Source organism: Haliotis rufescens, unplaced genomic scaffold, assembly GCF_023055435.1.
Source record: "Haliotis rufescens isolate VD_foot unplaced genomic scaffold, xgHalRufe1.0.p SCAF_2, whole genome shotgun sequence".
NCBI classification, from domain to species: domain Eukaryota; kingdom Metazoa; phylum Mollusca; class Gastropoda; order Lepetellida; family Haliotidae; genus Haliotis; species Haliotis rufescens.
The window spans coordinates 22,558,061-22,580,836 of NW_025963890.1; the positions used below are offsets into that span (position 1 = coordinate 22,558,061).

Below are 22,776 nucleotides of genomic sequence, written 5' to 3' on the forward strand. Positions count from 1 at the left end.
ATTTTTGGCAAGCAGTGCTTTAACATTGGTGGAAGAGTTGAGGTAAGATGGAGATATGGTACAACATTGGTGTGCATCATTTGACTGCATGGGAATAGATGAGATGAATTGTGTGTGTATCCATCAGGTGTTTGTTTGTTTGTTTAACGCTTCACTGAGGAATATTCCAGCTATGTGATGGCAGTCTGAAATAATTGAGTCTGGACCAGACCATTCAGTGACTGGCATCACAAGCATTGTTCCTTGCAATTGGGATACCAAGTTAGCGAGCCTGACCACCTGAGTCCGTTAGTCGCCTCCTACGACAAGCATAGTAGCCTTTTACAGCAAGCATGGTTACTGAAGACCTGTTCTAACCCGGATCTTCACAGGTCTCCATTAGATGACTGCAAATATGAACAAGCTCAGAGCTATTTACTGTGTTTCCCCTAAGCTGTTATTTAATGTGAGCACTTTGCCGGTATGCACGGGGAAAGATAGGACTGGAGAAGCTTGCATATATTCTGAAACAACCCTGTCACAAACATGAAGTTAGAGTGAGTAGGTTTCATGGTTGTGTGCAAGGTCGTCTCACTGGTCCAGCCACATCACTGCATTACACTCTATGTTAATGTAATTTTTAGGTTGCACAATACCTGCTCAAGAGCATTTTGAAAAAAAAATATTGGCTGAGAAAAATAAAATTGATTTCATTATTGTTTATCATGTTGATAGCAAATATTGTTTACATATGTATTAGATAATAATATATTCTACAGTATTCTCACACGATAAGGGTCATAGGTATAATTTCATTTATGACATTTATGACAGTTGGATATTTAAAGATTATGCAAATTTTGGAAGGGTAATAATAGAGGACAGTCATTTTTAAATGTAAATATCAATAATGGTCTATATATTAACCATGATATTGCTGGAATATTTATAAAAGCAGTGAAATCCATGTTCACTCACTAAAAACTACAGTAAATGATGCTAAGACACATGTTTTGGCACAGACGGATACAAAGATGTGGGAGTGTCATGAAAATTCATGGTTTGATATGGTCACTAGTCTGTTAGTCCAAGACTAGTTAAAATCTAGTAAGACTTGTTGCTTTCACTCAAAATCTAGTTTATTTTTTGTAAACCACTAGTCCAAAGTGTGCTGTGTAGAAGTTAGAAATGGCCAATAGGATCTGTCTCTGAAACTGTTCCTGCAAACCTGAATAAGAACATATGAAGGAGTACTTGGTATTGATGTTAATTGACTGAGCAGAGCAAAGTTACCACCTAAAACGTATGATATGACTAATAATCCCTTCATGCTTGCTATCTTTTGGCCTCCCACTGCCAGGCATCTGTAGTATCTGTCACAGCCACTAGATCCTACTCCATCACTAGTCCCTGTAATTGCTATATAACACTGTACTTCCAGTTTGTCATGATCAGTTCAAAGCAAGTGGCACTGAAAGAAATCCAGTCAATTTGAAGTGATCCCATTGGAGCAAGTTGGCTGGGACTCTGGGTACTCTGTTTGATAATCAAACCAGTAAAGCAAAGGCTTATGTTTGCATGTTTTGTAAGTGAGTGAGTTGAAAGTGGTGCCAGTGAGGGTTCTATCAAATGTCAAGTCGGCAAGATTTCTATCATTGTACATAGAGTCTTGAGAACCAGACATCACATGCAGACGGTCCGACAGCTACACTGTCCCGGAGCTTTGTAAGGACTATTGAAAGCTCATTAAATGGTAGCTTGGCTGGCTAGTGTATTTTGCCATTTTATGGTAGAGTGACAAAATACTGTTAAACCCAGCGTCCTGAGTCCATGTAGTTAGTTCAAGCCAGGTGAGTTACAGAGCTTGTGGTTTTATTTTCCACGGTTCAATTATTTAATGCAGCTTCAGTGCTTCTTTTTGTCCTTCTACAAAAACTCACCTGAATAAAACTGGGATCCATGTAATAAGCAGTTGTTGGCCTTATGAACAGGGCTGTGAAATATGAAGGTGAGCTACAGTATTGAGCCTCCATGAATCAATTAGCAAATAATTACTCTTGACGAGGTCAGTATGCGAAAACAAGGACCTGACCCCAGGGGTGGTCTGACCAAACCATGGCTGTAGGCCGAGGTCCGATCACACTGCCGAAGGGGTTGGGTCTGAGGGTCCCTGCTTTTGCACATTGATCTCGCCAAGAGTTTCGCCATATACCAAAATTCGCTTTTAAGTTGATGAAGCCTTTAAACCATCCTCTGTTTCATTACAGTAATCTGTGAACTGTGAAATGTAACTATCAGATGCCATCTTGTTTTCTAGCAGACGAGTCAATATTCATCACGTGACAGGTCAATACTGATCATGTGACGAGTCAATATTTGAGGTCAGTCACATGATTTCTGGGTCTACATTGAAATGTATTGTTTTTTGTCATGTGGTACAGATTCACCAATGTGAATGCAATTGCAAGATTCTAAATCGAGGTACAGTCAAGTCTCGTTAATCTGACACTCAATAAACCCGACAATCGGCTTTATCCGACACAAATGATGGAAACCAACTCCGACACACCTAATTTTTAACGAATTACTGAAATCACTCATAAAACCGACATAGCGATCAGCATACTCCCTGGGCATCTGCCCGCAAGTACACAGTCCATGTCTTGATGCGACGAGTCGGCTAGTAGCTGCATATTACAATGGCTGCAGAGATAAACTTGCTTAACAGTAAACAATTTATACTTTAAATAACAAAACAGGATTAAAACAAATCACATGCTTTGATTATCCCATTCTCATAAAAATCAGATACACGTTCACTGACGACATCCCAGGACAGGTATGAGAATTACATTTCTAGGGCTTGGACGTGTAACTCAGGTAAGGACCCGCGTACACACAGGACTACCCGTACCCGTAGTTAGTCACGTGATATATATTGTTTGATTACAAAAATTATCTTAAACTCTATGGTTACACTATAAGTCACTCATATCCCATTTCTTTCTGACAATGCACCCATTCCTACTGACTTTTATATATTTGAATAAAGATAAAAACTTCATGCATTAAACTTCAGTGTATGCATGAGCGGATCGTCTTACACGTGTATCTAAATACATTTTGCCAGGGCTACAGTCAAACTTTTCCAAATTGGACAGTTTGTACCTATCTCTAAAAATCTACAGCGGGTACCCGAGTAGGGTCGGGTAATAGGGTGGTGTGTACCCGTGTAGTAAATTTGGACCTGTCCCAGCCCTAGACCTTTCATGAACTTTGACCGACCAATGAAATGACAAACAGGAAGTCTACACTGGCCACTAAGAAAGCTGCTTTCTTGAGCTTTGCAGCACTAGTTTCAAACTGGTGACTATTTTTTCGAAAGTGTTTTGAATCAGTCAACAGTAGTTTTTTGTTAAGCTTCAGAGGTTGCATGATTAGAAGACATATTCAGCTAACAATGTAACGATATATGAATATTTCATTTTTCATATTTTTATTACGTGTTTGTATCGTTGATAATCATGTAGTTGTCCGATTTTCAATCACGAACGTTGATACAACTTAATTTTGTTTATCCGACATAATCCGTCATAATCATATGCAACTAACCATGTCAGATTAACAGGACTTGACTGTATAACAATATGTCGTGGGGCCAGCTTGTCAATCTCTCCAATAAACATGACATGACAGTACTGAATGCCTGGCAGTGAAAAAGGCTTGTCTGGTCAGGAATGTGTGAAACTATATATGACACTGACATAAAAATGACATGTTAACTTGAATCGTGAGGCATTTTTTTAGGGAGAATATGATACATCCTTTATCTGTGTTTGCCCCAGATGGATTTACAAATAAGATGTGTCTACAAGCCGACACAGATGTGGTCAGACCCCAAATGTTTTTGTCAGCTAAATCAAACACATGTCAGCTTAACATGTTTGGCTTGAGAAAGGATTATTTTTCTAGAGTTTTCGTTTCTTTGCACAGGATTTCGTTTTTTGTCAGATAAAGTGATAGTATGGGGATGATAACCCACAACTTTGTGTCTGTAAATTTTCTCATTAGCTGTGGTGTTTGTTTCTTAATGTGACATGCCTCTGTTTGTAGTTTGTGTGGCAAGACAATAGCGTGACACTAATCAGGCTAATAGTGATATGATTTAGAGGACTGGGAGAAATCTGTTCATTTAGTGGGTTTATACAAAGGGGCAGTAGATACATACAAAGACTATGCCTTATTGGCATCTACTTCTCGTCTACTTCAAGGTGTCATAATTCAATCAATCAATCAATTCATTCGGTAATAAGGCTTCAGGCCCACGTACAGATATATACAATTTTGTTTCATCATGTTCATATCAAGTGCTGCATGAAATAATATTTACAGGAAGAAGAACGAAGACAGATATCATCTTTAACATAATTGGCTAAGTTTCTCAAGACAGTTTACATCAGAAGAGTTTAACATTCTAACTAGTATATCTTTACGATTATTACCATTAATAAACTCTAAATATGGGAAATATTTTGAGCGAATATCTTCATAAATAGGGCAAACAAGAGTGAAATGAATTTCTTTTTCAACTGCCCTTAACTTGCACAATGGACAAAACCGGGGTGTCTTGTCGATGACATCCCTCCTTCCTGTGTTATGTATAATTCCCAGTTCTCCAATACGTAAAAGGGTAAGCATACTTTTGATAATACAGGTGTCATAATTAGTGCCATGAAACTGAGTCTTTATCTTTGTGTAACAACAAGTGTATTTAGTATCTGCCAGTTGATATACCCAGTCATAAGATTGTTGGTTTCGGCTCAACTTTTGAGTGACTTCAATAAGAAATGCTAAGACAGACAAATTTCCTTAGCCTGATCCCACTTTAACTGCTGTGTGAAATTAAATTGGGTTGATGTCGCATACAAGATTATTTCAGGACCTCTGGTTTTCAAGGCAGACACTCACAGATGTTACACTGGCAATTATCTGTCCTTGCTTTACAAATGTAGCATGTGTCCAGCATATTTTTCCCATTCAGTCTGTCCTGTCATGAGAAATGATTTAATGTTTTGGTAAACAATTACATTGATCATGTATATGATGTGATGTGATTGATGTGATGTGATGAACAGGACTGACTATTTGTCTGTATACTCATGGTGAGGCTAGGACACTGGGTCAGCAACTCTGAACACAAGCAGACGGATGAGGATCGAGTGCTGGCAATGATGTAATGTACAGTGGGTGTTAGGGCTGTTACGATTCACTCGCGTATTCGGTGAATCAAACCGTATCCATTCATGAATTGAATTCGTTATTCGTGGCCACTAGAATCGAATATTTATGAATATGCAAGCATATCTATTTACATAAAAAAAAGTACCCATAAGAACATATTTTATGCATAGACAACACTCTTATACTATTTAATTGGACAGTATTGTGGGCACTGGTCATTGTTGCATTTGAGCAGATACTAGTACCTGGATAAATGAAGTATATAAATGAAAAATATATTTAATAATATATTAAAAATTAGCAAACCATGTCAAATAATTTATGTTGTTGTTGCCTCACTGAACATGCTAAATATGACAAATGATACGAATCGTATTCGCCTCATGGTGTATTCGTTGCAGCCCTAGTGGCTGTTACCCGATAATAAGACAGAAAATTTATGTGACAATCCATTTGTCTTGCCCAGACTCAGTTATTTAAAGCCATGATATACTAGTCAAAAGAAGTTAAGGACCACTTGGTTCTTTCACATTACTATGGTTTATCTGTCCAAGCATGACAGATTAACTATGGTTATGTAAAAAATTTGGGTGGTGCCTAATTCGTCCTTTACTTTTTTTGGGTAGTATGTAAAGCTAGAATGATACTGCCTACAGTTTTGAGCAACATTCACTGGTTTCACTTATTTGTCTGTATTTTGAGGACACAGAACAGAAGCGATCTGTTTCCTTTAACATCATACTATTCATAGAGCTCTCATTTCACACAGTTAATTTGAGAGAAATGTGACTCCAAGCTTGGATATTAGCTTATGATCTGTTTGTGGCTGGTGGTCGGTGAAGTTCACTGTTTGATCACTGATGTGTCTTTTGTATGCAAACGCTTGCAGTGCTCCTCAGACTAAATGGCCAGACTTCCACTTAATGGTTCCCGGGAGATTTGGGGAAAATTTGATTTGTTTGTATGTGAACGTGGACTGAGCTTTACTGCCATTACACAAACTGAATTAAGGCCTCAAGACTGGATTTTAGTAAGAAGATGTGAATAAGTATAGAAGTATCGTCATTTGGATAGAGAATTTGAATAAATCAATTTGGGGTCCAGACGATCTGATAACTGTGTAACTCCATAGACTGGTGTGACATTTATTGTAACCATGGCAATGGTATAGATACTCTTATGTAACATGAATATTTTATGCAATCATTCTATCAAATTATCATTGTTCCGCCTAAACCTTTCTGTTTTGTCTTGATGATGTGGAGGACTTGATGGAGTATTTGCTGATGCTAGTTGCCTATGTTGGTACTAAATGTACTTTATGTGTAAGGATCTATTATATCGATTCTTTGAATACTGCACTGACTATGGCAATACATCATGCAGTTATGTGAGATGCAAATATGGAAATTGAGAGCCAATACAATGAGCTTTTTATCGTAGAAATGGAACCGTGAAAATATTGATTTGTCTTTCCTCTGATCCTGTGAAGCAGGTTAAAGGCAATTGTGATGATACTCAGATATTGGCACATCATGAAGGATATTGGCTAAAAGTTCATTATCTGTAAAATCATTTGCTGAGCATGCAAGGTGCATAGGACTTTCATAAATCCATACATATAGAGTAAAGGCCAATTTTTACCTGTTATTAGCATGATTAGAAATGGATAAAGGTTATTATCATGTATTTTAGTCCTCAAATTGCAATAAGTCACTGTTACCATGGTTACAGGGGAATGTAACTCATTTATCATTAATGATTATGATATTAACCCCTTGCCAAAATAAAGACATAGACAAACTATAAATTACCATTAGCAAGATATATTAATGAATTGTTGCCCATCTGAAGGATACCTGTTACATGTTGTCTGCTGTGGATGAATGGACAGGGCCTAGTTCTTTTCCTTGTGATGAAACTGATAACGCATTATAAAGTGTTGAAATAACTATGGTCTGAAAGTTTTCTCTCTACTTGCCTGATATTCAGCTGGTACTGAGTGGGGAATGTAATGTCAGACTTGGCACTGACTGTTGAATTACTGTTCGTGACTCAATGTCAGACTTCTCGAGATCAGTTTTTTAGAGCCAAAATTTATATGAAGGCACTGGCTAAGTGCGAAACATTCAATGGATGTGATACTGTGTTGTCATACTACCCTGGTCAGGGTGTCAAGTGTTGCCCAGCCTGTCTGCCAGACATACACGTGTGTCAAGTACCCCCATCAGTTTCTGGGATTTCTGATTTATGGGGGGTTTACTTGCTCAGTCTCTGCCAAAAATGTATGAGTCTACAAGCCCAAACATTTCTCTTGGCATCTCTTTCAGAAGATGTTAGTGTTAATGCATGGATTGTTATTGGCTAAACCTACTAGACCAAACCTGAACACCATGCAGCGTTAGAAACTAACAGTTTTTGTCCACTAGTCCTTATAATGATAACATATAGCAAAACCCTTAAGATGGGCTGATTTCTACTAGTCCTGAGGATACCTTTACTATTGGGCAGTTTGGTAAGGAATACAGGACTATTGCCAATTTTTAACGCTAGCATGGGGAATCTTGGTTAGAACTGGTTCCCAGGAATCTATGCTGGTTGTAAGAAGTGACCACATGGGTCAGCTTGTCAGACTTGGTAACCTTGTTGATTGGCGTGGATGATTGTTGACCTTATCGAGCATTGTCCAGACTCAATTTTCTGGTCCTCGATAATTCACAGGCTACCATCATATAGCTGAAATTTTACTGAGTGTGGTGTTAAATGACGAACAATACTAGACAGAATTTTTTTGCAAGACTCAGATTTGGGGCTAAAGTTGCAGACTGCTTTCGTAGCAATATTCTAGTTGTTGCACTAGTCCTATGGCATGAGGTAATGAAACTTCAAGATCCAAGTCAGTTTACTGTATTATTGATCACACATTATTAGCTGCTAACCATGCTGAAGGTTGTTTTTGACAAGAGGATCAGCAGTATGGCCGTTAGAAATATATATCTGTGGGTTTTAATGGAAAATATTGTCAAAGTCAGCACTACATTTCCATATGCATGTGTCATGTGTCAAGTAAAGCCTTGGAGATGCTGCTGTAAAAGAGGCAGTACTTTATTATGATGTGATGTCATGGAAGACAGGTGCCCTGTATCCCATGCTTGTTTCAAGAAGCAAGAAAAGTGGATTGGGTTGACTTGACAGGTTCATGTCATCATGACCTGATGTGGATTGTTGCTCATGGGGTCAATCACTGGTTTGTCTGGTCCAACATGACAGACTGCTGTGATATAGCTGGAAATTGTCTTACTGCAGTGTGGAACAGCACTCTTTTATAGTCTGATTTGCAAATCAGGAAATAGGACTGAAACAATACACAAAATCTGAAACAATATTGGAAGAATCATGACAATTGTTGTAAAGGATTGTCAAGATTATGGTTCTCTATTAAGCCTTGAACTATCTGGAGACTTCAGACACATGAAAATGGCTTATCTGGTGGCTGTATTTCATCACACGAAAGTATACACCTTAGAATGATTTTTCATGAAAGCGTTGGTAATTTATAAAGGCAGGATTTGTCCCATGACACTAAACTTGTTTATCTACCAGTCCAACATTATTCAAGTACACACATATGCATTCAGATGCTTGTATCACCTGAAGTTTAATCTTCCTTGTCTTCACTGTCTATTATAATTATATCCTGCATACAAATAGGTCACACATGCCTGCTAGTCCTTTGCCAAAAAACACCCAAAACAACCATGGGATGACGTTGACGTTCGTATCAAGTTCGCATGCCCGTACCTTGAAGTATTTCTGATAGTCCCCTGTAAGTGTGTGTATATATGTAGGGTTGGTATTTGTGGGCTGAGTCTGTGTACTGGGTGGTGCCTTCACAAGTGTATAGTGTTTACACGAGGGGCACAGCTGTGTTGTTGAGTTGGGTCCCTCTCCTTACACACCTCGTGCTAAGACAAATACACCCTTGTCAATTTCAATTACGACCATTGATTACGCTATTCTTTAGAAGTCGTGCTCCTTGTACATTTACACCTGTTGGCTTGTCTTTAGCGCCATTGATTAGTTTTTTGGGTTGTGGTATAATTAACTATCCTGGCTCACTTTTTGGACATTAAATGTTGCAACTTGTAAAACTGTACTCTTGTTATTTTTGGAATTCTTGTTTTTGTTATGTTTTTGTTTATCTGTTTTGTTTTTGACCTGGGAGTGTCATTCTAAATCTGGATTTGTTGTTTGAGTATTGTGAACATGATGGGCGGTGTCCCCCGCTGTGATATTGATGAAATATTGATGTAAAAACCATACTCATGTACTATGAACATCATAGGTGTTACATAATCAGTTTGGCAAACTTTCGTTTTTAAATATATGTGTGTGAATTTTTGAAACATTTGTCTGTGTGTTTGTTTATGTCATGCAGAAATTATGATACAGCTCTCATTGGAATATTGGCATCATTGATCATGTCTTTTATATTGTTGTTTTTTGTTTCTGGTGATTTATTGTTTACTTCCTGAGTATCAGTAATGACCATTTTAGTAATATCTTTTTTACTAGGTTAACCAAATCCCATTATGATTTATGCATCATAATTCATCTGATTTCACAACTTTCTATTATCTTATGTCTTAATAAAATTATTTTTTATATTTTTCAGCCCTCAATACAAATAGTAAGTCACAGTCTCTCACAGAAGCAGCTGGAGGAATATGGAGCATATTGTCGGGCAGAATGGAAGCAGGACTCCTCCATGCTGGCTGTCATTGTAAGGGCAGATAACTCTCATTCTTCACCTGTTTTTGTATAAACATGGCTATTGAAGTGCAAGTTTTGGAATATCATCACCATGATTACCTAATACTGATGTCACATACACTCTTATTTTACTACTTTCCCAAGGCTTTTGAGATCATGCATAAGTTGTAACTTAGAAACATATTTTGATTGAGAATTTTCAATATTTCCTCTTCAAATGACATTCACATGTTTAAGTGGGAAGCATATCTTCTTTATGGTGTATGGATCTATTATACATTTAGTTGGGTAAGATGTAGCACCTTCTAGTGAAGGGAATCTATGGATTAACATTTAACAGTTAATGGGATGCCATTAACAGTTTGTTTAAAAAGAAATATATATATATATGGATGGAAATATAATAATTAATTTTTTTTGGCCTTTTAAATATGGGAGTATTTTCTTTTTGAATGGGGCCATTCTGTAAGTCTGAAGATTGCAAGTTAAGTTGTTAAGACCACATCACACACCTGCAACATAACTTATTTGACTGAGTGAATACTGTCTACACCCTTAAAGGGGCACTGATCTAAAGCAATTCCCCAGGACTGGTTGTTGCCTTTGTTATTGTTTTTTCCTGTGAGTATCCGGATGTATAGCAGAAATCTAGACTAGTTCGCGATCTGTGCTGCGCAATTCGAAAGCGCATTTGTCACTTTTATTGATAGTATATGGGCGTAATGTCACATTGATCAACAAAATGAAATACAGTTTTGGAAATAATAAGGAAATGTAGGTATCTATGTGGGTAGCATCGGTAATGGTGACGAAGTTTTGATAAGTCACTAGCTTGGTAATTGTGCGATTTTCGTTTACACTATTTTGACTTGCAACACAAAGTAAATATTTCTCCTGAGCATTGCTTATTTTATCGTGTTTATATTTTTACAGTCAAAAAGTGCAATTTTTTCACTTAGGAAACTTATTTAACACCTAAATATTCAGTTATTTTACAAATTGACTGAAAAATATGTCCATCGGTATTATTATTACGAATTATAAAGAATTCCAAGCATTTAATGTTTGATATCATCACCAAGAGACTGAAAATGTTACGATGAAAAGTACATTTCTATATTGTTTGGCTTCTAATCCTACATAATAATCTATTGTGATGTTTTTAGGCCCTTTTGATCATCATAATCAATTTTAGTCAATCTTTTAAAGAAAAGGACAGATTTTTCAGTCAAAATGACTGAAATATTTAGACATTTTATAACTTGTCTGAGAGAATCACATTTTACAAATTGACTGTCACATATACACCCTTCCAAGGGAAAAGACTTGTGAAAACAACGTCTATCGCGCATCGAAGAATTTCCTAACCAAGACGTGGAGGAAGAGTGAATCTGTTCAATGCTACAGAAAATGAAGGAAAACAAAATGCAAATATCATAATTACAACCTACCAAATTTATGTGTATAATTTTAGGCAGCTTCCTTGTTCGTGGAATGAATCCGTGAATATCCACACAAAGGAACAATATCCCACACGTCTGCTGCTGTACAAAGAATCTTATTCGATGTCACGTGTCTCTGTAACAATCAAATATTTTAAAATATATATATTGTTTCGGGATATTATAACCCGTGTTCGTTTCTCAACCGATCACTTAGATTGTTTCAGGTGTTTCACATACGTGTCAAGTCTCAAAGGTCGCCATAGACAACTATTTTCCTAACGTCCATGGTTCCTAAAAAATTCCATTGAGTTAGATAACAATGAGCAGTCAATCAACGTATTATCGGTTAACCCTTTGAACAAAGTATGTTGTTTTTACATCGGCACTTCACGCCATGATATGAGTGTATTCCCTTTGTTTTAGTAAACCTAGACATGTAAACACTCACTTTTGACATATCCACTGTGAAAGATAACAGTGATTAATCAATCAATATAGTTATTGTTAATCCTTTGATGACTAGGAATGATCCGTTGATTTACAATAAAGCAAATCAACTGATCATTCATCATTACATAACACACATTTCACCTCACTTCCAACCTGGATTTAGATTGAATAATTACCCCAGACACAATAAATGCCAATTGGGAACCTTTGTCAGGTAATCTGAGTGGTGCTACCACTAATTATACCTGTAATAAATTCATTAACTGAGCATCAAGTGAATAACGACAAATACACGAGTATAGGGTTATACCAGAAAACATGGATGACAACAAGGGAGTAGTAATCGTATTATCGACGCAATCCAACATCCGAAAATGCTTCACTGCATGGATACTTTTTTTTTATTAAACTATAACCATCTGGGGCTATTTCCAAATGATGACATCCGATGAGCTCCGCCGTTCTTTTTGTCTGTTTATTTAAGGCTGAAGAAATTAATTAACATGCGCCCTTTGTCGAAATCTTTATAGATCACGGTTAACCAATCAGTGTTAAAAAATGCGTAGAACAAATATTGCCTCCAAGTTTATTTAGCTGTCCTTGCAGACGGTAGCTCAGTCTCTTGTCACGCTCAGTTGTGTTGCGTATCATCCGGGTACTCACGGGGGGAAAAACAATAACAAAGGCAACAACCAGTCCCGGGGAATTGCTTTAGATCAGTGCCCCTTTAAGCTATACACTTTTCTGTAAACAAAACCTTTGGTGTGATTGAACAGAATCAGGAATTTTCATGAAAGTCAAAAGTTGATTTATCATGTTTATCAAAGCTCCAATTTTTCACTGTTTACACATTGTCTTAAAATCATAATAAACTTAATCATGAATATGAAAATAATGCACTTCAAGCAACGACAGCTGTCAATCCCCTCCCTGACACACATAGCAGTAATCTATATAGGCTTAGTGTATTTGTTTAGGTATGTGATGTAAACACAGAGTTCTCAGCCTGATGTTATTTCTCTATTACAGACCTCCAAGTGCTATGTGTTGTTCTTCAAAGTGGAAATCGACATCTCCGTGTCCAACCACAACTGTTTGTATGTACAGCAAGAAGGAAGGTGAGGTGACATGAAACAGTGAATAGACAAGCTATAGACGAGGGTATAGGAGGGTAAGGTGACATGATACAGTGAATAGACGTGCTATAGACGAGGGTATAGGAGGGTGAGGTGACACGATACAGTGCATTGACATGCTATAGACGAGGGTATAGGAGGGTGAGGTGACATGATACAGTGAATAGACATGCTATAGACGAGGGTATAGGAGGGTGAGGTGACACGATACAGTGAATTGACATGCTATAGACGAGGGTATAGGAGGGTAAGGTGACATGATACAGTGAATAGACATGCTATAGACGAGGGTATAGGAGGGTGAGGTGACATGATACGGTGAATAGACATGCTATAGACGAGGGTATAGGAGGGTGAGGTGACATGATACAGTGAATAGACATGCTATAGACGAGGGTATAGGAGGGTGAGGTGACATGATACAGTGAATAGACATGCTAAAGACGAGGGTATAGGAGGGTGAGGTGACACGATACAGTGAATTGACATGCTATAGACGAGGGTATAGGAGGGTGAGGTGACATGATACGGTGAATAGACATGCTATAGACAAGGTATAGGAAGGTGAGGTTACAGTGTAATTGACATGCTATAGACAAGGTATAGGAAGGTGAGGTTGCAGTGTAATTGACATGCTATAGACGAGGGTATAGGAGGGTGACAAGATACAGTGAATTGACATGCTATAGATGAGGGTATAGGAAGGTGAGGTTGCAGTGTAATTGACATGCTATAGACAAGGTATAGGAAGGTGAGGTTGCAGTGTAATTGACATGCTATAGACAAGGTATAGGAAGGTGAGGTTGCAGTGTAATTGACATGCTATAGACGAGGGTATAGGAAGGTGAGGTTACAGTGTAATTGACATGCTATAGACGAGGGTATAGGAAGGTGAGGTTGCAGTGTAATTGACATGCTATAGACAAGGTATAGGAAGGTGAGGTTGCAGTGTAATTGACATGCTATAGACGAGGGTATAGGAAGGTGAGGTTACAGTGTAATTGACATGCTATAGACAAGGTATAGGAAGGTGAGGTTGCAGTGTAATTGACATGCTATAGACAAGGTATAGGAAGGTGAGGTTACAGTGTAATTGACATGCTATAGACAAGGTATAGGAAGGTGAGGTTACAGTGTAATTGACATGCTATAGACAAGGTATAGGAAGGTGAGGTTGCAGTGTAATTGACATGCTATAGACAAGGGTATAGGAGGGTGACAAGATACAATGAATTGACATGCTATAGATGAGGGTATGGGAAGGTAAGGCGTTACAGTGTAATTGATATGCTATAGATGTGGAGGGTATTGGTGCTTTGCAGCCTAGGGAGCTTGTAATGAATGGGGGTGAATCATGATAGTGTTTGAAAGGTTGTCAGTGGGATTTGCATATGTTGGGTGTAAGGGTATAGAAAATGAATAGTGAAAATACCGTAGAAGGGCAGGTCGTCACTGCTTGAGACTTGGAGAGTTACAGTGACCTGCCAGTCAAAGGAATGTCAGATTCAGCTCTGCCTACTTGGCTGTTTTACTGAAGTCAGGTGTTTATGTTTAAGCAGCAAATATGAACTGATTCAGTCCTGAATGAACTAATTAATCAATTAATTCATTCAACCCTATAATAAGACATCAATGAATTGATTCATCCCTGTAATACGGACTTCAATGAATTGATCAGCCCTGTGACACACTACTTCCATGAATTGATTCAGCCCTGTGATACACTCTATCAATGAATTGATTCAGCCCTGTGATACACTCTATCAATGAATTGATTTCGCCCTGTGATACACTCTATCAATGAATTGATTTCGCCCTGTGATACACTATTTCCATGAAATATGAAATGATTTAGCCCTGATATACAGACATCAATGAATTGACTCACCCCTATAATGCACATGTACACATGTGACAAATTGTCAGTGTCAGGGACATTAAGCCTTTAGTATCAGGGAGATATTTGCATCCATCAGGGAGAACTTTATTGATTCAGCTGTATGATGCACTACTTCCATGAACTGATTCAGCCATGTCATACACATTAAGATTTTGTATTTTGTGAGAATTATGAGCTCTAGAAATTCAACAGCAAATAAATAATAAGTAACAACAGCATCATGTAAGTTTCCTGCATATTTCAGAAGTATTCCGACACCACGTCACAACATCAATGGCATCTTAGACAGTGACAGTGTTCCTGCCCTGAAAGTGTCATGGGTGTCACAGATACATCTGTCAGATAACATATCATGGTGAGTATGAACAAGACCCTAAAGCCCGGTATGTGATGTGTCCCTGGAGTTTGGGGGTTTCACCCCATGGGGATTCTGGGTAAAAAGGTCTCCCACAACCTAGGTTTGTTGTAAGAGGCAACGAAATGGATTGTGTGGTCCTGCTTGGTGACTTGGTTCATTTTATGTCATCCTTTTGTTTGTTTGAGGTTTAATGCCGCACTTCGCAATGTTCAACCTTTATGACGGTGGTCTGTAAATAATCGAGTCTGGACCAGACAATCCAGTGATTGACATCAATATTTACGGAATTGGGATACAATGACATGCATCAAGTCCACATGCCTTGGGTAGTTTAGTTTTATGACAAGCATAGTTGCCTTTTACAGCAAGCATGTGTTGTTGAACACCTATTCTAACCAGGATCTTCACAGGTTGAATGTCATCGTATCCCAATTGCATGGGTTAATGCCTTATGCTGTCTATCACTTGATTATCTGATCCAGAGTTGATTATTTACAGAAACCATCATAAAGCTGGAATATTGCTGAGTGGGACATTAAACAACAAACAACAAGCATCAAACAATTATTTAGCTTTGTTGCTCAAGTTGGGAGACCTGTTTTAGTGTCATCAAACCATACCGGACACTTAACAATGTTTGCTAATAGGATGACATGTAGTTACTTCTTAGAAGGCTAAGAAGACAACAGTCGTCAGAGACTTACCGTAATACAATACATATGATAAATTGTTACTTAAGTTTTGTATGGTTTTTGTAGTTGCATCTGGGGCTGTTGGGCAAGAAACAGGATTTAAACTATGCTTACTTTGAGTTCTGATTGTGACTTCAGTCATTGAATCTGGAAACAAAAATTAAATAAAATTGCCTTGCTTTGTAATAAGGATGATAATGATAAAATATGAGTATGTATTGCATATTCTGTTTCTCACAAAATAAGAATTAAGTAAATGGTATGTTATATTTTTGTAAATCTTTCATGTAAATAATATTGTAAAAGGCAGACAATGATAGATGGGTAAATGTGCATATCACGCATACTCTGTACTTGATGATGTGTCTTTGCTATATGGAAGTATGGCTCATTTCTTCTGTTGTTTACAAAACTCCGATTATTACTGCCCACATGAGATGACTATAACCATAACTCTCAAGCACTTTTCAGCTTGTCAATGATGTATTTTCGTTATGGCCCTTGGCAGTAAAAATAAATCGACACTGTTTACTCAAGCATATAATCATGCCAATTCAATTCACTGACTGCGATCGTGCTCTATTGACTTCCTTGAAGTTTGTTTGTTTATTGACGGGGAACGCCTTGCCCTCTGAAGAGGCATGCCTTGCTCCTGCTCTTTGAAGGGGAACACCTACCCCCTTCCTCTTTGAAGGGGATCATCTACCCTGTACCCTTGAAGGCGAACGTTTCGTCCTTGCCCTTTGATTGAGAACCAATCGCCCCTGCTCTTTTAAGGGGAACATCTTGCCCACTATCTCATCCCTGCCCTTAGAAGGGGAACGCCTCACCCAGTCCCCTTGATACAAACAAACTACCAGCTATTGTGACAAGCAGGACAGAGTGGGGAAGGGGTGTGTCAGCCCTGCAGGGCGAGCTGACCCATACCCACAGGCAGTCACGCCTCTTACTTCCCTGACCCAGATTCAGAGGGTTAATGAATACTGACCAGATATATTTATGTTTCTATCAATAGCTTTACCTGTCAGATATTTGTATACATGGATTTGGGGCACAATCAAGCTGTTTTGGCATGTCTTGAAATCAAAATAAACTGTTGTAATATAATGATTTCTTTATCATAGTTTCTGAATTTGAGTGTCTACTGCATTAAGAGGTAACTAAACGTCAAGCAATTCATAAAAAATGTATATTAAATTAAGTTTTTTAATGTTTGCACTAAAGTGAGTGATGATAAAAAAAAGGTTAAAAATAACATTATCAGTCATTATGACATGTGTCATGATTAAACCCACATGTGGCAGGGTTTGTTATGTGTATACTTCACTCTCATAAATTGTTATGCCTGACACCTGAATAACCTGTTTAGTGATGGGATAAACACAGCTTCCAGGATCGACTACCTGAAATAGACATCTGTCCCTGTGATGTGTAACAACCTAGCATATAGGTGTGATTTGATGGAGAATGACCTCGAGTATATTTCCAAACAATAACGATATATTTATTTATTCATTTGACTTATTTCCTTACATAGTTAATGTGCTCAGTATGCCACTGGAATAGGCCTCTCAAGATGTAGGCATTTATCAGCTAATGGATATCCTGGTTTGTTGTTTGTTGCAGTGAAGAATGTTACTGTATATCACTGTCTATAAAACCACCACCACCTGAAGCACATCACCAGCGTATACACAATCCATAGATTTGCAATAAAAATGTGTTTGTCTTCCACAGAAAAAAATTATATTAATTCCCTTCAATGAATTTAGGGAAACAAAGAGATGATTAAGCTTGGTCAATACAAATATTGAACTTTGAGACAAAATATCACTAGACATGATGATTTACCCTTTAAATTGTGTTTCCTGTTGTGCTAGGCATTGTTTAATATGCAGAGATTCAGATTACAGTGTGTACTGTTTCATAAACTAAGATGGAAGTAGCAATCAGCTGTACAGACGTTAAAATTAATAAGATAGATTACAAACCTAAATCCAGCTATACAATGAACACTTTATATAACCAGACAGTGTAATTACATGATTAGTTTGCGTACTTCAGTACGGATTTGTTGACATGGTATTTCCGGTGTTATGTGCTCACAGTAATGTCTCTGTGTTGGGGAAAACCATCAAAACCTTTCAACCCTGTGTATAAGGCGACCCCCTTGAAAGCCCCCTAATTCTAGGTATGAAAAACTCTCCTTATACACAGCGATATACGGTATGTCATCTGCTGACACATTTAATGGGAACATGTTATAAGATGCCACATTTCAAAATGGCTTTTTGCTTTTTCATTCGTGTGTCATCATGTTTATCGTGATGTCATGAAGAAGCTAGCTCTGTCTTATTGTGGTGGGCCCTGGGTTGTGAGAGGAGCAGGACCTTTATATTTACTTTGTACAATTTCACAAATTAAGAATGTTACGATTATTCTCTCTTTTCATTAGGCATGTCTGTTAACTAATTTCATCAATGAAAAGAACTTCAAACAAAAGTAGATCTACCCATTTAACTTAAAACCCCAACACCTTTCATCATTTTTATGTCCCACAAATAATATTTGTAGCATTTGTTTCAAAGTCTAGTATATTTCAAGCAATGTATACTACTCAAAAGAAGTTAAAGAACCCCAGCTATTGTTCATATTACATTAGTCAATGTGTCATGGCATGGCAGATTAATTTAGTGATATGCACAAATCAGGTGTTCTTTTACTTGTTTTGAGTGGTATATACCCTGAAAATATAGCTTATGGCAGACAAAATCTTGTTTATGTGTCTTATTTAAATGAGTGTAGATTCAGACAATCCACACTAGACATCACAATAACCACATCAGTATCACTATGTCAGTATGCCTTGAAAGTTCAATAAGGTTCTAAATATTGTCACATCAGAACAAAAAAAGCATTTAGACATATGATGAAATGTAATTTTTCAAGATGTTTCATGTCTGCTTCAGTTATGGTCTGATTGTCTGCTCCAGTTGTGTGTCTGTTTCATCTGATCCATGTATAGCTGCAATGTTGATGATGTGCACTAGTTACTCACTCAATCACTGTCTGTTCCAGCTGTGTGTGTGTCCGTTTCAGTTGTTTGAGTGTCTGCTCCAGTTGTCTGAGTGTCTGTTTCAGTTGTGTGTGTCTGTTTCAGTTGTTTGAGAGTCTGTTCCAGTTGTGGGAGTCTGTTCCAGTTGTGGGAGTGTCTGTTCCAGTTGTTTGAGTGTCTGCTCCAGTTGTCTGAGTGTCTGTTTCAGTTGTGTGAGTCTGTGAGAGTCTGTATCAGTTGTCTGTCTATTCCAGTTTCAGCTGTTTGAGTGTCTGTTTCAGCGCCTGAGTGTCTGTTCCAGTTGTCTGAGTGTCTGTTCCAGTTGTCTGAGTGTCTGTTTCAGCTGTCTGAGTGTCTGTTTCAGCATCTGAGTGTCTGTTTCAGCTGTCTGAGTGTCCGTGATGAGCTGGTGGTGAGCACGGCAGACGGCTATCTGAACCGGGTTCGCTGGAACGGCAACAAGAACGACAAGGCTACACTGCATCTACGCGATATCCCAGTGTCCACAGACCTGCAGCAGTTTAGAGGTAGGGTACCTGACTCTGTAGAACCCTCACAGAAGATAGGGAATGTCAGTGTGACCGACCTCTTGTCTGCTGTGAGAGTGTTTTCACATAAAGGATTCAGTTGTAGTTGGTAAAAATGATTTTCTAGGTTTATGTTTTGCATAAAGGGATGAAATTTTACAAATAAGAAAAAGGATGCCTAGAATATTTGGTACTGTAGAATTAACAGGTTGTAACTTTTGTGTGATAAAATATATGCATTTCACCTTTGTTGACCCAAGATTGAGATATGAAATGTATGTTTTCTTTGAATCAGTATCAGTTTTCCTTTTAGAATTATTTATATGCTGATTCAGATGATAAACAAACAATTTCAAGTGGCCTTATTTACTGATTTACCAATTATATATGACTTAAGGGAAATATCTATGATATGTTAGCATAGAAACTTCGAAATAGATTGTTTTGCATTAGAACCATCCCTGCTAGAAACCAATTAGATTCAAGTAATAGCAAAAATAACACTTGTACCTCTCACTGCGCTTTAATGATCATGTAACCATGGTAACTGTCATCAGCTGATTAACTGACAGCCATGCATTTCATGTCTCCATCTGTCACTTTTGTCATATGTCACGAAAGAAAGGTTTTCATTGCATCATAACATTGTACCTCAACTGTTAATAATCACATCACTCTCTCTGTTTAAAGCTAGTTGTGTATTTTTCTCATACCTAGAAATAATATGCCACTAATTTTCACTTTTTACAATTAGGCGATAAAACTTAGACACCAATCAGTCTATTTACACATTAACATGATAAAGGGATTAATGGTAGTGATAACATTGTCAATTCTTTATTCAGGATCTTGCCATGCAAAGCTTTGAAAAAAGTTAATAATGTTTTGGTCTACCCATGCCTCTCACATCATTAAGCTTGTGTAGGCTGCCTTTGCTTACTGCTATGGAGGTGGGGGTGGGTGGGGAGTGTGTGTTAATAGAGGGCTTAAACTCTCCACATTTGCATGTTTTACATCAAGAATAAAACACACCTTGAGACTTCAGTTATGATGTGGTTGATGATTTTCTCACATTGTCTTGAAGAATTTTGTCTCAGCATTTTCAGTTTCTTTCTTGTACGTAACCTAAATGAAAATGATGGTCAGTGAGAGGAAATGTTTTTTGACGTTACGGAATATTTCATCATTGTGGATATTAAGGAGAGAGTTCTTTTATGTTTTCCACAAAGTTCTAGGTTGAAATGCTATTTGAATTTGCCCATCTATTTTTGAGCGTGCCCCCAGTGGAATTGGCCCAACGGAACCACACCCAGTCCCGGTAATTTCATTGTGTAAACAGCACCGAATGATGAATGATTAGGAATTGTTTGGTGAATGGAATAGCTTTGCATGGAGTCGGAAGCTAATGTTCAGTGCATGTTTTTTCAGTGCCGGGTTGTAAAATATGTGAGTTGTCTCCCTTTTTTTATTGAATGAGTTTGAATTGTGTTGTGGACCCTGTCCTACAAGACAATCCTTGCATTACAACTGTTGTTACATGTGTTATCATGAACATGGGATAGTTGTAAGCATGAGGTGGTTTTGTGGAACGGACCAAGAAGATTAAACACGTTTTCATAAGGCCACAGCAAATTGACTAATTGTGCATCAGAATCATTGCTATCGGTTTAGAAATATCCTCTTTTGTTGCTGATTTTATGGTGAAGCATGAATGATCGCATTGAGCCCAAGATTACCCACAGGAGACAAATTCCTTCCTACCAAGGTTTGGAAAAAATGTAAATGACAAACTCAGTGGACTCTCATTGTGTGTTCATGGGTATTACTGCAATATACTCTGCCAGGAGAAATCCTTATTCTTATTTTGTCATTTCTATTTGTCCTGGTTGAAAATCACCATCAGCTACTCCATTTTGACCAAATAATCTGAGAAACAACTAATGAATTTGTAGTGGCCTAAATGCTTGTTAAATTTAAATTGAAGGTTTATTATGACCGTTCATCTGAGAAATGCTATTTTCAAGTTACATTACTCGGTGTTTTGCCTTGATATTAATTTGTTCTCATTGGTTCCTGTTGGATTTCAGTGTTGTTAGGATACGTCTTTAAAGCCATTCTTGAAGTAAGGTTTGGGGGATTCTTACACTCTTACAAAGCAGTGATAGAATTCTAAGCATGAACCTGCATCCAAAATTGAGGCCAACGTTTCTCTTGTATTATACTGATGATGCATAGTTTGTTCAAAATAAATTACTTTTTAACAAATCAGTTATCTAGACTTGTAGATTTTATCCATCTATAAAGTGATCATTATTTTGGTATTTCTATACACTATGATGCATTTTCCCAGATAAGCTATTATATTGTTATACAGATAGGATAGAAGGTATCCCTGATCTATCAAAACAGTGAGTGTGCATCATGTAAAGAAAATATTTTGAGATTTCAGTATTTGAGTGTGTTATGGCAAATCACTAAGGGCGCTGTCTGCATTATGGTCAGGGTGGGCCAAAGTTTCTCCATCAATGAGGCAAGCTCCTCACAGCGATATCCTGTTCGTGGAGCTCTCTCTTCCTTCGCTGCCACCAGTCAAAGCTCCTCACTGTGATAGGTGGCTACAACCATGCTTAGAGTTGAACGCGCAGCCGTCTGACCGTTATGTTTACAAACAAGTGATGACTGCCGTCATGCCGATACTCTTACCCCTCCTAATTTATTTTCTTTGTTTGTCAATTTGAATTTCTGTTTCTTTACAACTATCATGTAATTGGTATTGTAAGAATGGAAGAGAGAAGTTGGTTGATTTTCCATTCGCTGCAATCTCAAACCAATCCGGTCAAACAAACAAAAAGGTAAATTCATCTGGGAAATATGGTCAGTCGTAAGCCTTTTAAAAAATAACTGTATGGCATTTCCAAAGACATAAACAAAAGTATAAATGTTACTACATTTGGGGTTAGAAGGCAAATTTCAAGGTTCTTGTAATGGCCACGCCCTCACTGGTGGTAGCGATGTTATCGAGAAGGTAACGAAGGTGTCACACGCTGGGAAGGAGCTTGTCAATGAGGGTAAAAAGGGAGGCAACTCAACTGTTTAATATGTCATGCTAACAATAATATGTACATATATGCTCATAACATGGAATGTGTTTTGTTATGCTGTTGTTAATAATAATAATAATAATAATAATAATAATTGTCTATGCTTCATTCATTGTTCA

At 37.7% G+C, this 22,776-nt stretch overlaps 1 protein-coding gene across 3 annotated transcripts in view; it reads left to right on the forward strand.

The window, feature by feature from the left end:
• Positions 1-22,776, forward strand: part of LOC124111990 (guanine nucleotide exchange factor subunit RIC1-like) — a 78,843-nt gene that overhangs the window by 16,699 nt on the left and 39,368 nt on the right. Inside the window, exons 2-6 of one of the 3 annotated variants that reach the window (XM_048399756.1) lie at positions 9,896-10,003; positions 12,918-13,006; positions 15,169-15,279; positions 19,414-19,556; positions 20,830-20,874. In XM_048399756.1, coding sequence (XP_048255713.1) covers positions 9,896-10,003; positions 12,918-13,006; positions 15,169-15,279; positions 19,414-19,556; positions 20,830-20,874 — 496 coding nt within the window. Of the gene's footprint in view, positions 1-9,895; positions 10,004-12,917; positions 13,007-15,168; positions 15,280-19,413; positions 19,557-20,829; positions 20,875-20,984; positions 21,003-22,776 lie in introns of all 3 variants that reach the window. The other 2 variants (XM_048399757.1, XM_048399758.1) reach the window with 2 other exon arrangements.